Below are 17,300 nucleotides of genomic sequence, written 5' to 3'. Positions count from 1 at the left end.
ATTCTTTTGATAAACTATGTAACTTGCTATGATCTCAGGTTTTGGACAGGTGTGATACTGGTGTGTGGCCCCAGCGTGCACGTGTGATGTTGCTCACAGTGGTCCACAGTGTACTCACAGAGTTTTTGTGTATGCCCAGACACATGAAAAATTAGAGGGAACATTGGTCACAATTGTTTTGGAGGCACAAGGGAGACCTACACAATATTAGGAAGGTGGTTTTAATATTGTGGCTGATTGGTTTAAATCCAGCATCTCTTTATGTTACATGTGATAGACTGCCAGTAGGAAGGGAGCGCTGACAGTTTTTCTAGTTCTGCTCGGGGCTCGGCTGTATTTTAGTTACCATAGCTAAATGGTCCATCTAATTGGTCAGTGTTTAGACTTTTCATGATGCATGCTGGGAAACCAACATCCATCGTACGTATGTGTGTATGTGTCAAGCCAGCCATCATAGCACTTGTGCGTGCATAAATCTGTTTACGGTGGCAAAATGTCGAGGACTCATCTCCCTTTTAGGCTCAAAAAGCAAGTCTGCATAAAATAAATAATTGCTCTTTTTGCAGTTTAAGGTTAGGAGTTTAGGGTGAGTTACGAATAATTATGACAACATTTAGTATGTAGTCTCCAGGAAAATGTATATTTGTATTGTCAAAGTGGAGATGCTTCTGTGTTTGTGTGAATGTGAAGAAACAAAGGAAGCAGAAAAGAAAAAGGACTCTCCTTTGTTTGGCTTTTCTTAAATTCTGATACACAGTGCTCTTTATGGCCCTTTAATGCTTTAAATAGTCCATCCCATTGGCCATTCAGAAGGTTTAGGCTTTTTGTGATACAAGCTATCACAGCGTCTACGTGTGTGTGCAGAAAAAAAATGTTTACGATGCAACACTGTCAGGAGGATTTGTCTCCCCTTTTGGTCAAAAAAACAAAAAAACAAATCTGCATAAAATAAATCATCATTACATGTTTTGATGATTTATGGTTGGGATAAGGGTGAGTTTAGGGTTATGATTATTTCTGATTATTTTTTTGGAAAATGCACATCTGCAATTGTAATGTGAAGCAGAGTGTGTTTGTACGAATGTGCAGGACTGAAGGAAGCAGGAAGACAGCCCAGTTTATGTAACAACGCTGACTCTGAGCACTTCTGATGTATCAGAGCCACACTGTGAACAAAACCCCCTGCAACCTCCATGACTCTCCTCTGCACCCTGTCACGCCTGCACTCACAAAGACACACACACGCACTTTGCGCCACGTACACTTTAAACTCAATCTCTTTGTCTTTTTGTCTCGCTCTCGTCACATACACACTCACATCGTCTGTCACTACGACTCTCTTCACTCTCCGGCCCTGTAAGCCCAGCAGATCTTTGTGGGCCACAGAGTGATTAATGTGTTTGTGCACCTGTCACTGTTCATGCATTCATATGTATGTGTGTGTGTGTACATGCATGCAGGCAGAGGTATTTATAAGAATCTGAATATTAGTTATTTTAGTGATCAATTATATTAGCCTGTGTGTCTTTGGCAAAAATGTAAAATATTACTAATGTTTGTTCTCTCAAGCTCACACAGGTACATTTTAGTAGACCTGGCTGATTTAACCTATTGACCTTTCACTTAACCCTGTGAAAATTCAATCATAGCCACCAAAATTGGCCCAGCATTGAGCTTTCTACACGTGCTAAAATGTGTATGGAGCTAAAGCTAAAAAAGCCAAAAAAAACAACCTTTCTAAATCTTAAATATATGAATTGCCGGCTCATTTCCTGTCAAGTTGTGTTTTATCCAACTGCTGTGTTTTTTATGTGTCAAGTAATTAACACCGACGTTAGTTAAGACTTGAATGTCCCACAGGGTAAATTCTTTTCCACTGGAGTGTTGATCTTATTCCATCATCAGAATTGTAAAGCTGCAGCCAACCATAATTTCCATTTACTTCTATTATGTTCAACCACATGTCTTACAGGTGTCTCATTATATGAATAAAAATGTTACAAATACAAATGCCCCTTTGTTAATCTTAGGTGCAAAATATAATAATTGCTTCGGGTCAAGAAATGTCATTAATTTCTGGGTCTCTGGGAAAATTATGTCATGCACAAAAAGGGGGTCACCTTTTGCCCTGGGGACGTTAATTTAGCCCTGCTGCCTTTATAGTTCACTACTTTTTCACTTCTTTAGGAACATTTCTATAGATACTGTTAGATAGAAACTCCTCTCTTTAATCCAGAGTTATGGATCATGTTAGTTTTCAGATTGCATGCCACTGTATTGATGACGTGTTCACTTTATTTATCTCGCTAAGCCGAATCATGCACAAAAACGTGAAGCAGCAAAATGAAATCGAGCCATAATTCATTTTATTTACCTCTATAACAAATCAAAAGTTCACTTTAAAGAAAGGCTTTATTCCAAAAGAGCGTTTTAACCACAAACATTCCTGCAGCTTTCCATTCTTTCATGTCTGTGGAGCTCCTCAGTCTCCTGGTGATGGCACCTGACACCCATCAGGTTAACAGCATCCTCAACGTGCAGGTGAGAGTCTGGTTTTTAACAGACTCTAGTCACGCGAGTTTCATGCACCACCCACAGATCTGAGGGGGCTACTTGGAAACGTCTTCAATAAAACTCAAAAGGGCTTCAGAATTGTTATTTTATACATTTTGTTTTTCTAAGCCCTGTACAATAACAGCGCTCGCTCATTATACAGTCAAATAATGTCCTGCATATATAAATAACAATATTCTGTCTAACAGATGTTAAATCCCACACTTGCAGTTATCCTTTTGTTGTTTCCCAGTTGTATCCTGTATACATCAGTAACGATGTTCATTCATCATGCAGTTAGACTTGTACATATCCTGTACAGTTGTATATATCAAAATACTCTTAGAAGAGGACATGGAAGAAGCTTAATTGTTGTCACTTGAAACAATATTTCACAACTCTGTATATTTTCATTAACATATTGTGTGGGTGACTATAAAAACCTCATGAATCTTGAATTCCCAGGATTTAGATATATTCTTAAAAGGTGGGATTCAATTTATTTTTCATTCAGTAGTTTTTATTCTTAACTATTTATAGTATAAAATAAATATTCTTCCTCTATCCAAGGCAGTCAAGTCTTTCAGAAAAAAAAAGGGGAAAAGAAAACTGACCTGTGCTGAGAAATTCATTTTTTTTTTTTTTTTTTTCAATCCCAAATCTCAACGTGCACACATCCTGTCCAATTACTGTGGCCATGGCAACTATCAGAGATTATAGCTCCCAGTCAGCAGCACTGCATGGCTGTTAGACGAGGATATAAGCCTCCACGTATTTCAGGCCTACACACACACACACACACACACAGAGAGACAGAGAGAAAGAGAGAGAGTCTGAATTAATCCTCTTCTTTGTAGCCTCAGAATCTAAACTAGTCGCCCCGGCAACCAATTTAAAGTCCTTTGACAGAGGTAAAAAATCATGAGAATCCATTTTGTGAGGAAGTAGCTTAGAAATCTATCTGTTGTAGAGAATTTTTTGCCAGATTTGGACATGTATGTTTATTTATTTCTCCTCCTGTATTATTTTTTAACTATTTTTTAGCACATTTCCAGGCCGGTCTGAAAGCAGTTCAGTTTCTGCAGATTCTAGACGAGGCTGCGTGTGTGTGGCGTGCTCGCCTTGGTGCGTGCGTGTGACATTTGCAGCCCATCCTCCGTCCCAGCGTTAGCCCGCGGACGGTGCGTGTGTGTGTGTGTGTGTGTGTGTGATGGGGGAGGGAGAGACGCCTCGAGGACTCTATCTCTCTCTTTCTCTCTCTCTCCCCGGTTCCTGGCCGTCCTACGCGCCCGTACACACATGCCCTCAGACGTGGATGACACACACTCGCTAACAAACACTGCGTCGGCCTGAGCGCAACTAGCAGCTGGCAAAGCTGCCCAAGCCAAGCATGAAAATATGCGGCTCTTTCTCTGTCCTCTGGCTGGCTGCTAAATTTAGACCTTCCCTCCGTGTTGTGTATTTTTATATTTATTTTTTGGGGTTTTGGAATGATGCTCTTAAAATGTTGTCTCGCAGTTCTTCAGTCTTTATCAGGACAGATTTGAATGGACTTTAAAAATAATACGTAAATACCTCAATTAATTTAAAAAGGTGTTTCAAGATTTGTTCAGATCTGAGAGAGAGACGTGCGTTGAATGTTCAGCCTTGCTGCCACGCTCGGCTACATTTATGCAAACCGGCTGCAAAAAAAAAAAAAAAAAAAAATGATGACAGTTTTGCTCAGCCGTGTCACAGCAGATTATGGAGGAAAAGACGAGGTGCTTCGTATTCCCGAGGATTAGAGCTGAGGTGGAGAAGAAATATCTCCAAGTGGGATTTTTTTCTTCTTTTATGCAGATCCTTAGTAAATGCATTAAAATACAAGAATCAATACAGCAATGAAATGAAGTGCACGGTGTGTTAAACCGATGCACCTATTTTTAGCTGCGTAAAAGAGGAAGAGACTGAGGTTTGGTTTCTTTTTTTCTTTCTGCGTTTCTTACAGGAGCTGTCCGCGGTGCTGTCGGTGCTCTGCAGCAGCAGGCAGCTGCAAGATGTTCATCAAATCGGCAACGAGTTGCATCCATCCACAACATGCGCATCTGGAGTCAAGCTGCTGTTAAATGCGAGAGAGAGAGACATGGGCGAACACTGACAGTGATTTAAACTTAAATGTAAATCAGCGTTATTGGTCTGAATTAAACCCATCTATTTGTTCACGCAGAGAGTAAAGTTGCAGCAGTGGGCAGCCATACAATGCGCCAGGGGAGCATTTTTTGGGAGATTCCTCAAGGCTCCTCAGCCGCAGACGGGATAGGAACCTTTCCCTTCATGGTCTCAGATATGCTTCTCTAAACACCAGCTCCATAAATTTAATATTTTACGCATAAAACAAAGCTTAGGCCTAAATGTGTGTTTCATGTACGCAGGTTATCCGACTTATTATATAATAAAATGTAAAAAGAAAAGAAATAAACGTTTTTTTTTTAAAAAAAATGCATTCAAATGTTTTCCGTTTGGAGAAAATAAAATAAAAGATGAGTGGAATTTAGAAAACGTGTTCCATAAGAAATTTAATCTGGGGCCTTTTGTGATTAGTTTCCACAGTAAGGCAAAACGACAGTGTGAGTGTGTGATTGTAGTCGGCAGTATTTTACATATTTTAGGATTGTTTTCAGATGTTTAAAAAAATTGCTGAACAATTATTTATTCCAACGAAAAACCCAACATTGGACTAATCTTGTAGTTGATGTGGCTCATTTATGCATTATAGTGTATCGTAAATGCGCAATGGGCCTCTTGCAGATTTTATTTAAAAAACGGATCAGTGGAATAATTTAAAAATGGCATTTTTATTTTATCCAGTAAACGCAGATAAACTGCAGCAGCAGCCTTTGTTAAACGATTATCCGGCATATGTACACGCTCCGTGACGCCTGCTGTTTGTTGATGGCGGTGTGTGACCTGTTGACAGAGTGCAGCATGGAAGCAGGTGAACTGTTTGGTGTTTTCATTCATGCGTGATGTCAGGGCCAGACCTGTAACCAGGCTGAATTTAAATGGCCTGACCGTTTTATCCTGGAGATCACACTGCTGGTAAACTCCAGCTAAGAGTCTCTCTCCCTCTCTCTCTCTCTCTCTCTCTCTCTCTCTCTCCTTCCCTCTCTCTCTCTCTCTTTTTCTCGTGACTGTTCCGACGTGCACGAGCATTGGCACTCAATGCGCACACATGCACGCTCCACTCCCTCCTCTCTCTTGGTGATGCAGAGATTCCGGCGCTGTCACCAACAGGACTCCAAACTGAGAAGATTGCATGGGGGGGATAAAAATGCACAATTGCCAATTTTAGCCACAAACCAGGATATATTTTCGTCCTGTCTGTGTTTTGAGGCGTTTCTTCGTTGACGCAGACGCCAGGGAGTGTTTTGAAGGACTAATATGGATGAGCAAGCCCAGAAAAGAGGCTGAGGATTTTTTTTTTAACGGTTTGGGTGAAAGGGTTATTTAGCCCTTACTTTGCGACGACGTCGAAGAGGCAACAGGCATGATTTCACTGTAGCAGCTGAAACGCAAATAAATCACATTTTTCCCCACAGGATTTACTCGGCAATATTTTAACTGAAGAGCGATTTTTCCTGAGTAAAGATGGCTCACCTAATCCGACACAAGATCTCCAACAAGCTGACCAATGCGGCCCACACGGTGTCCGACAAATCTCAGGCCAAGGTCAGCGGGGTGTTTGCCCGGCTGGGCTTCCAGGCCGCGACGGACGAGGAGGGTTTGGGTTTCGCAGATTGCGACGACTTGGATTATGACTACCGGCAAGGGATGCAGATGGATGTCCTTCAAGGAGATGAGGAAGGGGGTGAAATGGAGGGAGAAGGGGAGCTGGAGGGAGACAGCCACTACCAGAGAGATGGCACCGGCCCAAGGCCCTCAACCCTGAAGACTGGAGGCTCGCTGGATGAAGATAAGCCAAAAATCACATCCTGGGAAGCCGGCTGGAACGTCACCAATGCCATTCAGGTACCGATTAATTTCACCTTGCATGAGTGGATGCAAAGATACCATGTGCTGCATGCAGCAGGCCTGCAGCTGAACAAAATGTCACCTTGAAGATTTTCAACATTTAATATTTTTAGTCATGGAGAAGGAGATTGTTCTGGGGATGCGCGTAATTCCACAAAATCCAAGATTAGAATAAACATGTTTGATATTGCCGAATGATGTTATACAGAGCTGTTAGAGCTATATTTGATCTTAATTAAATGCAAGGCTCGATTTAAGGTTTAATTCGCTGCTTGCTTGTGAATCCATTGCATTGTGAATCTTAAAATGTATTTATTCAAATCTTTTTATCAGTGGAGCTGCAGGCAGGCCTGTTTGACTTTGATAACCCTGAGGCTGAATGGCACCCACGTGCTTATCAGCGTGTCCATCAAATTAAAGTTTTAATCAAACGATTATTTGAAGGGGGGGAAATATATATATATATTTTTTTTAAATTGTGTTTATAGCGATTTAATTCGAGTTGCGCAAACGAACGGATTATTTCTAGAGATGAGCGAGAAAATGGCAGACAAGAATCAGCTGTGATGATTATTCACATTTCATTTTTTTTGGATTGCATTATTATTATTTTAATGGTCAACGTATAATTTGTTGATTTTTTTATTATGTAAGATGCTGCGTGAGGTAGTCATTGCATGCATGGGCTGCCTCGGCCTGTCACTGCGATGTGGGCCTCGTCCATTACCACTCAACTGCGCTTCTCTGTCCGCAGGGCATGTTCGTCCTCGGCCTCCCGTACGCCATCCTCCACGGCGGCTACCTCGGCCTCTTCCTCATTATCTTCGCGGCCGTGGTGTGCTGCTACACCGGAAAAATCCTCATCGCGTGTCTGTACGAGGAGAACGAGGACGGCATAAAGGTGCGAGTGAGGGATTCCTACGTGGACATCGCCAACGCCTGCTGCGCGCCTCGATTCCCAGCGATGGGCGGCCACGTCGTGAACGTGGCTCAGATCATCGAGCTGGTCATGACCTGCATTCTTTACGTCGTGGTCAGTGGCAACCTGATGTACAACAGTTTCCCGGGGTTTCCGGTCTCCCAGAAAGCCTGGTCTGTGGTGGCCACGGCCGCGCTCCTGCCGTGTGCGTTCCTGAAGAACCTGAAGGCCGTGTCCAAATTCAGCTTCCTCTGCACAGTGGCGCACTTCGTCATCAACATCCTCGTGATCGCCTACTGCCTCTCCAGGGCGAGGGAGTGGGCGTGGGAGAAGGTGAAGTTTTACATCGACGTGAAGAAATTCCCAATTTCAATTGGCATCATCGTTTTCAGCTACACCTCTCAGATCTTCCTCCCCTCTCTTGAGGGAAACATGCAGAAGCCCAGCGAGTTCCACTGCATGATGGACTGGACTCACATTTCAGCCTGTGTCCTCAAGGGCCTCTTCGCCCTGGTGGCCTACTTGACGTGGGCAGACGCGACCAAAGAGGTCATCACGGATAACCTGCCTTCAACCATCCGGGCTGTGGTGAACCTCTTCCTCGTATCCAAGGCGCTGTTATCTTACCCATTGCCGTTCTTTGCTGCTGTTGAAGTTCTGGAGAAATCATTGTTCCAGGATGGAGGGAGAGCCCTCTTCCCTGACTGCTACGGCCCTAGTGGGCAGCTGAAATCATGGGGTCTGGGCCTCCGAATAGGCTTGGTAGTCTTTACCCTGCTTATGGCAGTGTTTGTCCCACATTTCGCACTCCTCATGGGTTTAACTGGAAGCCTGACCGGCGCTGGCCTCTGCTTCCTCCTGCCAAGCCTCTTCCACCTAAAGCTCCAGTGGAGGAGTCTCCTGTGGCACCACGTCTTCTTCGACGTTGCCATTTTCGTTATCGGGGGCATTTGCGCCATATCTGGCTTCATTCATTCGGTTGAAGGACTCATAGAGGCGTACAGATACAATATCCATGACTGAGAGCTTCAGAGATGACCTTTACTGAATGGTGATGTCCTAAAAGGCCGCAGCACGGCAGGTTTGCCGTGACGCAGACCTCGTGAAAGCACCACAGCAACCACTAAAAAGCTCATGAGGAGAGGATTATTTGTGTGAAATGTACATCTTTTTATTTTGCCTTCGTGATAATGTGCAATAATAAACTCTACAGTCATAGTGTAATGTAGTCTACTCATCCCAGAACACGTGTTTTATCAAACCGGACAGAGGAACACGGCCTCCGCATGAAAGGAGGTGGTTAAATATGGGGGCATTAAACAGTCTGTCCAGGTTTCAGTCTTCATGCAAAGATCCAGTGAAAATGTCCTCAATGGGTCCAACTGTGAGTGTGTACGTGTTTATATCTGGGGAATGAAATATGTGAAATACAATGGAGTGAATATGTTCTTATTGGTTTTTGAGCTGCTAGATATCATTAATCCCACCTGAGAGAAAAAAAAAAAAACAAGGCACCCATCAGATCAGATGGTGTTCTATAAACCATGAATAACTTATGTGTAGTGGTTTGAACAGAGTTGTTATTATTATTCTTTTAATCCAATGATTTTGGGTTTGTGTTGTTTATTTATTTATTTATTTTTTAAATTCTTACAGTAGTCCTTGTTGGCTCGTTTGTTTTCTCGGTGTTTCAAGTGTCATTCTGGATGAAGTGAATTCAAGTGCAAGCAAGTGGGTCCTAATTGTGTTATAAGAAAAAAAAAACATAAATAAATAAACCATGTCTGTCTGATAATATTCTGTTCCTATTGAACTTGTTAATTGTGATTTAATGGAACTAATCATGGTGTGTGAGACAAAGAGTATTTGTTGAATTAAGAGATGAATAAATCAAATATTTTATGGCTGGTGATTCAAATGTTTTTTATTTATTTATTTATTTATTTTCCTGAAATGTTGCCAAGAGAAGCCCTCAGCTCTGCTCTGTATTTCACCTCTGATGTGACCCTTGTGATATAGATCCAACTTGTAGGGGGTCACAGGCCTTCTTGATCACTTTCATTTCTAATGTTACTGTCCAGTTAAACTTCCCCTTAAAAAGGTTAAGCGAACTTCCTCTTTCGACCAGGAGCGAAGAGGAGAATTGGAAACTCACATCCCTGCGTCTTAAGACCGAAAGTCTAAAAAGCATAGCGCTGCTGTAATTTATGACATGACCATGTGGGTCTCTCCAAGAGCGCACGGGCGTTTTAAACCTCGATCTCTCACCTCTGCCTTCTCCAGATGTTCACACAGATAATCACTCTACCTAAATCTGTGTGCCTACATTTAAAAATCACTTTCAGTTCCTTATTACGTGTCACGACTTGTTTTTATTCTGAGAATGAGGATGTTATTAAAATATCCTGTTTGTTAGAAGACGGCTATCGCCCGTGGGCATTCTTCTCCGCCCAGCTCCGTTTCGATTCAGAGTAGAACAACTGCCATTTGCACTTTCTCAAGCTGGAGTTCGGTTAACGCGGGCGGGGTTAGGGTCCATTGTTTTACGCACTCCACCTCCGTTATTAGTCTTTACTCTGCGTCAGTCAGTTTCTTTTCTCGATAACGGAAGTAAAAGCTGCATTGTCTGAACGGCACAGAGAAGCAAAGAAGAAGGGTCGGCGTGTGGAGGAAACTTCAGGAGCTCCCCTTCAATTATTCCCCCATCGCTTTTCAGGTAGTACCACCAAACACGCACTCTGCAAGTAACAACAATGTCTGGTAGCATTTAAGTTCAATACAGACATAAAAAAAAAGTGTCTCAGCAGTGTTTTATACGTGCTTCTTGGTTGCATTCGCACCTACATTGTGGTTTCAGTGAAGCAGAGCTGCTGTTTGCACTACAGGGAACCCGGCAGAATGCTTCCCTCTGTGATAGTCCTGCTCACGCTCCTCTCTTGCACCCATGGAGAAAACCCTGCTGTGCAATTCACCCTGAACAACAAGGGACTTCAGTATGGTAAGAATATAATATCAAATACCCAGCATTCTCATAAATTATCTTAATTGTGTGATCAGTGGTTGAAACGTTCATTCACAGTTACTCTGACTTTTTCTCAGGGAAGCACATGGGCGCAGGGTGGATTCAGGAGAAGTTGGGGAGAGTCACTCTTCCTGACATCAGCGGTAAAGCTGTCGGCATAGAGTACACACTGACAGGGTAGGACTTCTCTTAATGTTCCTGTTCACAAGGCTGCTTTTCTGCTTTTCTGCTTCTGTGATTTTGTTCATGAGTCCATGACCTTTTTCACACAGAAATGAACAGGTGGCTTATCGTGTTCTGAAAAGCTAGGATTTTTTTTTTTTTTTTTTTTTAACCAGCTGCAGTTTGTCACTCAGTACTGTGAATAATATTCTTTCATTTCAACTTATGTAACTCAAATGTGGACTCACACCGCACCTCCCTCTTTGTTTTTGTCGCAGCCTCTCCGTGCAAAAGTGTGACTTTCCAGAGCCGTCTGTGCAGTTCGCCGAGAACATCACAGGATTCAGTGTGTCCATCTCAGGCCTCAACATTGCGTTGAGCGGTGGGTGGAGAACACACTTGGGCCTAATGTGAGTTTTCCCCGTGTATAAAACAGAGCCGCCACACAGCTGCAAGTTTAGGGGTTTCCATTTTGGTTCAAGGCTTGATAATTGTCCTTTAGCCATGTTAAAAAAACATGAAGGGACAGAACTTGTTGCTCACATCCAGCAGACTACAGAGTAAATAAATAAGAGGGTAAGACCTAAAAGGCTATAAAAATAAGTTTAAACCAGGCAAAAAAACAAGACAGAGTGCTGAGGACAGATTTATGTCCAGGAGTTCATTACTCTCTAGGAAGAAGCTTCACTTTAACCAAGTTTTGTTTTCTGCCTGACAAACAGAGCAAGGCTTAATGATGCAGGACGTGTGCACCTGCAGAGAGGAAAAGAATAATCTGGTCATCCTCTTCAACATTAAAGACACTGCACACAAATGTATTTGTGTTATTTAGATGCCCCAGCCCCCAGTTAATGAGGAAGTGATATCAAGGCACGTGCTCGAAAGTGGTTCATCTGGGGTCACTTAGAAAATGAAGCTTCTCTTTAAAGGCGCCTCGTCTGCGTCTAGACAGTGAATCGAGAAATGCGTTAAAGCCAGAAAGTATGCCCTGAAACCAAAACGCTCTCAGTCTGATTGGTCTGAGTGAAGTATAGCACAAAATTTGTTGTTCAATCTCTGGTGACTTCCTCTTCCATTGTGCTAAAACACCAAACTGGGTATCTCTAAATGACTAAATGTGAAAGTAACAGCTAACTGGGAGTGTTGTTAGTCCCGCGTTAAGAGTGAAATCTCAGAACTAAGCCCATACTTATTTACATTATCATGTATTGTGTACTGGTATTATTTGCTCAAGCTGTTGAGAATTGTTAGGAGGTTGTTAAAGGAAGCCAGAATAACCTTTGGAATGTGTTGTGAAACAACAAATAAGGAAGGAAAAGTGAACATAGTACTTCCTTAATAAAAGAGACGTATGATCCAGTTTGATACAGAATACATACTTATTTGTGACATCTTATCTATTATCTCAGACACATCACTGACGCACATTTAGTCCAGCGGTTTGTGTGTATTCATATGCACACACATGTGACACAAGGTCCCATTTACTGTGTACTTCCAGACACGACAGCGGCTCATTAGACATGGCTGTGTTTAATGTGGACGTGGCGTCTGTAGTGGAGGTGGACAAAGATCCCAACGGGCGCCTGTCGGTCAGCAGCTTCAAATGCGGTGCTCGGGTTGGAGATGTGAACATGCAGTTCCACGGCGGAGCCAGGTAAAGCGATCAAAAAGAAAAAGGGAAGACGGCTGCAGCAGAGAGGTGGTACTGACGCCGAGATGTAAACCTTGTTGTTTTCACTTGTCAATAGTTGGATCTTCAAGCCTTTTGTGCACTATTACATAAATCACATCAGAGGTGAAATACAGAGCAGAGTGAGTGCTTCTCTTGGTCTTTCCTGCATCATCATCATCATCGGATAATGTTTACGTGAAACAAAGATGTTTAACATTGAAGGACATTGCTTTGTTTCCTCCCTAGATTTGCCCTGGTGTGCAGCAATGCATAGAACAACTAGAGGGCCATCTGCAGGCCATGAATGGTATTGCAGCAATTCATTCTGCTTTAGTGCACAAATAAAAATAAAGATTGCTGATTTAGGAGTTAAATGCTTTTTTTTTTTTTTTAATTCCATTCAGTTTCCTTCGATGTGGCTGAAGCTCTTACGTTTTACTATCCTCTCACCGACTCACCTGTCAGCGATGGTTCAAGTCTGAATCTGGGCTTTAAGGTAAACAAACAAGTCTCCTAATATTTACACATGTGTAGTATATCGGCGAACATACCAATAGTACCTCCTGACGTTAAAAATAAGCATCTAGAATTTATGAAGACGAATTTATGATGAGTTCTGCTGTGTTTTATTATGAAATGTGTGCAAAAGGTATTATGTGTATTGTTGAACGTACGGCGTGGGGGGCTAATTTCTTACTGCAGGGATTTTGTGGTTCATTGTAACTGTGAACACAGTGTATTTAATATCTGTAACTCTTTTATTTATTTATTTTTAAAGGGAGAGTTCACCAGTTTCAACACTACCAAGGACCCTCCCTTCCAGCCCCAGCCTTTCACCATGTCTAAGCAGCCAGACTACATGCTGACAGTCGGTTTGTCCGAATACACTCTGAACTCTGCCTCTTATGGATACTTCTTAGACGGACTGCTTCAGGTCTTCATCAATGACAGCATGGCAAGTGATAGATGAGCAGAAAACAAAACACAGATTCATTTTGTTTTGTCATCAGTGCATTTCCTTATATTAATCACTTTGTTTCTTAATAAATGTTGTTTCATCGTCTCAGATTCCTAAAATATGTCATGTGCACCTGAACACCAGCTCCATGGGAAAGTACATTCCGGAGGTAAGTGGATCCGCATCGGCGCATTTAGACACACGTTAATAACTCAGATACGACTTATGCAAAGAAAAGGCCACTGGGCAAGAAGCTCACGCCTGAAACTGACTTCATTTTGGTGCTGTGATTCACACCGCATTAATGTTAAAGATTATCTGAGCGTGAGTTTGTCTACTCCAGAATATTAAACAATGAAAGCAGCCCTAACAGGTCAAAACTTTACACAGTTTACTCTTTACTGTGTGTTTCCTGAGAGCATTGGCACGAGGAAAATAAAAATAATTCTGTGATATTCTGCTTATTCTGTATGTCAACTCAAAAAGCTTAATTTAATTACATTAATCTGTTTATTTTTGTTGATTTGACTTTTAACACTAATCTTAGTAGATGTCTGACTTCACAGATTGGTCTTTGATACATGGAGACAGTTCAGTCTCCTGACCTGACGAGCTTAAAATCCATTTCTATAATTATGGGTCGGGTTTAAAATCTACTGAGAATATAGACATGTCTGAAAACAACCTCTGATCTTCACCAGAGCTCCCATCAATGTGGAGGTAATCATAATCTCTGGCCTCACCGTACATCAGACTAGGCAACTCCTTGGCTTCCTGTTCTCAGACACCCCCGTCTGGCACCAACAACCACGCCACCTTCAAAGTCTCTTAAATCACCTTTCTTCTACACTCTGATGCTCGGTTAAAACTTCCGTTCATGTAGACATAGTCAACATGCCTAAATGCACTGAATTGCAATCAGACGTTTGTGACAAGCAGTTAAAGGGGAACTACTGTTTTTTACAACCTGGACCTTATTTCTGGCATAAAATACGATAATTTACTCACTCATATAACTTTGGTGTAATTCATATTCCTTTGGGAGATCCTTTTAGATCTGTGTATATCTATATAATGGGAGTGACTGGGGCACCGAAACGCAGCCTCTAAATAACGCATTATCTGCCACGAAACTCGTATCATTTCGCCAATATTTTGTTGTGATACGCTAGCGCTATTCCCCATTGAGTCCAGAGTTACCTGTTATCATCATCCGGGGTCTGTAGATTGACCTACAGACCCCGGATGATGTCTTCTGACCTGGATGATGTCATCTCTGAGCGCCACGCGCACCCACGGCGATCGGCTTGTTTACCTGTAATTTTCTACTGCTATGGTTCGTCCGCAACCTCAGAATCGGAAATATTCATGGATATTCATCCATGTTGCAAAAAAATAAACTAGCAGTACTAGCTGAGGTGTACCTAATAAAGTGGCCAGTGTGTGTGTAGTTATGAAACTTACAGTGTCCAGTCCAGGCAGTGATTTTATGCCGTTTCTTGACCCGTGAATATACCATCACTGTGTCACTGTCGACAGAGAAAGAGAAAAAACATTTGTGAGTTACGTATAAAACCAGGCGGTATGATGAAGAGGAGTAGGAACTTGCCTTTTCAAGTGGTTTACAGCCCAATAGAAACTTGGCCTTGGTAGCTGTGAGCAAACATTGCACAATAATCACATCACCAGGCAACCAGCAACACAAATAACATCCTGATCTGAGAAGCAGAAGATCCTATTAAAGCAGAACTGCTGGTTGACCAGATATAAGAGGTCACTGGTTGAGGTTCTTTTTGTCTCAGACTCTGTATCCTATATTTTCTGCAGCTTCCCAAGAAGTATCCAGGCCTGCTGATGAATCTGCTGGTTTACGCCACAGAGGCTCCGGTGTTTTCCCTCCAGGCTGGCGCCGTTAAACTCGGCGCCCAGGCTGCGATAAAGGCCACAGCCATCGGCAAGAACGGAACCCAGATCCCACTGTTCAAACTCAAGCTGGTGAGCAACCTTTCGATTTCGATTTCCCTTCTTCTTTTCTCTTACCCGCTCGTTCTGAAGCGCGAAGCTCACCGAACCGATGCAACCTTTTCTTGTAGGAGACAACATTCAGGGGTAAAATATGGACTGCTGGAGGAAAACTGAAGGGCTCCGTGATAATGGATAAGTAAGCATCAAAAAAAAAAAAACACATCTGACCCTAAGCTGTTGAACTCCAATTTAAAAACCCAAACCCTGCTTTCTTTCAGTCTCACCCTGACCGTGGTGTCAACTGAAGTGGGACCCGTTAAGGTAAATGGCTCATAACAGATAAAAAAAATTATAATAATTACTTTATGTTGGTCGCAGTGGACAGCGTGTTTCTATTTGCAGACGGACGTTTTGGTAAAGAACGCGACGTCAGTGATGACGAAGTTCGTCCTGCCACAACTGAACTGTGAGTTTCCGCTTCGTGACTCTTATACTTCAGAGCTCTGTCAAAACTCTGGAGGAACTAGTGACACCTGAGGACACAAGACAACTTTTAGAGGCTACCTGCATGAAAACAATGTACGAAATCCTAGTCTTGTCCTGAAATAGTGTGTCTTTGTTTCAGTGAAACTTGGTTTAGGTATGATGTTACCCAGAATGAAAAATGCACAGCTGGTCAACTCGGTCCTGAAGATGGAGGAGGTCAGTATGAACACAAAAGAACACATGGAACAATGGAATTGGACATTTGAACCACGAGTGGAAAATTGTCTTTTGGCTGACGGCTGTTTTCATTCGTGACAGGGGTTCATAGCGCTCTCGTCAGACGCCAAGGTGTACCTGCCAGACTGACTCTTCGACTGACAGACGTCAAACGTGGCTCCGCTAACTTCGCCACACACAGTGTTTCAAACGAAGGGCCGAATGATCAACGTTTCATCTCATGTAAACCCCTCACATGCAATCACGTTCTCAAGCCTGTGCTTCAAACTTACCGACGCTCATAAAGCAGACGGGTGCTGCTCAAAGTCTTCCTACAAAATAAGGAATAAAGATATTTTGTAAATGATCCACTTTCCTGGATTGTGTCATTAGTGTGAATGTGATCGTGCTGACTGAATGTCACAGCAGGAAGGATCTAACAGGGTATGTGGTAATAGGCAATAAATGGATGAACTGGATGAGTGAATGTTTCTAAATGGGTCATCACAAATGTTCTCATGTCTTCTTGTTTCCTCCAAAACAGTACACCTGGGAGGGCACTTAAGCTAAAAAATAAATAAATAAATAAATACCCTCACTTGCCAGTTCATTGGGTACACTAGTGGAAACAAATACATTTGAATGTAACAGCCCTCCATTAAATCTTTGCTAAGTCCATGTGTCAGTACAGCACAACATAATTTAACGGTACTACAAACCACAGCTTCCACGATGAAAACACGGCTCTCTGAGTTATTTGAAACTGATGCTGAATACCAGAACCTTCATGAAGCTGATTTAGTCCAGGACTGATATATGTATTACAATGCATTCACTAGTACAGTGTTTTTCAACCACTGTGCCGTGGCACACCGTGAGAGATCGCCAGGTGTGCCGTGGGAAATTATCCAGTTTTACCTAATTGATCTAAAAAACATTTTTTGAAAATGAATTAATTATTATCTGCAAATAATATGCCATTGTCAAATGTCTGTGTATATATAAGACTTTTTTCTTTGTGTTTATTTGATTCCTATTCAAGACACTTTGACAAGAATGACTTTATGTTGTTACCATAGGCTCCAGTTTCTTTTTTTCAGTATTTTCAGTTGGTGGTGTGCCTTGTGATTTCTTTCAATTAAAAAAAATGTACCTTGGCTCAAAAAAGGTTGAAAAACACTGCACTAGTATACCCAATGACTTGGTAGGTGTAGGTTGAAAGAAACTAAATAGACTGCATTTATCGATACTTGAGGTCAGTCTTGAACCAGAAATAAAGGCAAAATAATTAATTCAAGGTCCACTTACAAACATTTCTCCAGAACTTCCAGGT

General features: G+C 42.2%; 2 protein-coding genes across 3 annotated transcripts; both read left to right on the top strand.

Moving 5' to 3' along the window:
* Positions 1-6,180: 6,180 nt before the first annotated feature.
* Positions 6,181-9,055, top strand: LOC311494276 (vesicular inhibitory amino acid transporter-like; the record flags this gene model as incomplete). The annotated part of the gene is made up of 2 exons (XM_084553231.1): positions 6,181-6,561; positions 7,319-9,055. 2 exons carry the CDS (start codon positions 6,181-6,183, stop codon positions 8,504-8,506), a joined length of 1,569 nt encoding a protein of 522 aa, XP_084409357.1. The 3' UTR covers positions 8,507-9,055.
* A 901-nt stretch (positions 9,056-9,956) lies between these two features.
* Positions 9,957-16,409, top strand: bpifcl (BPI fold containing family C, like). 2 transcript variants are annotated; one of them, XM_084553233.1, is made up of 16 exons: positions 9,957-10,199; positions 10,369-10,481; positions 10,583-10,682; positions 10,946-11,077; positions 12,169-12,324; positions 12,419-12,482; positions 12,589-12,649; positions 12,747-12,838; positions 13,121-13,297; positions 13,410-13,469; positions 15,128-15,295; positions 15,394-15,461; positions 15,544-15,586; positions 15,668-15,731; positions 15,891-15,967; positions 16,070-16,409. In XM_084553233.1, exons 2-16 carry the CDS (start codon positions 10,382-10,384, stop codon positions 16,115-16,117), a joined length of 1,410 nt encoding a protein of 469 aa, XP_084409359.1. In that variant the 5' UTR covers positions 9,957-10,199; positions 10,369-10,381; the 3' UTR covers positions 16,118-16,409. The 2 variants fall into 2 exon arrangements, with proteins under 2 accessions (XP_084409359.1, XP_084409358.1); XM_084553232.1 differs by having other exon boundaries at positions 10,341-10,481.
* Positions 16,410-17,300: the final 891 nt, after the last annotated feature.

This window comes from Chelon labrosus (assembly GCF_963514085.1).
Source record: "Chelon labrosus genome assembly, chromosome: 10".
NCBI classification, from domain to species: Eukaryota; Metazoa; Chordata; class Actinopteri; order Mugiliformes; family Mugilidae; genus Chelon; species Chelon labrosus.
This window is presented reverse-complemented; position numbering and strand designations above follow the sequence as displayed.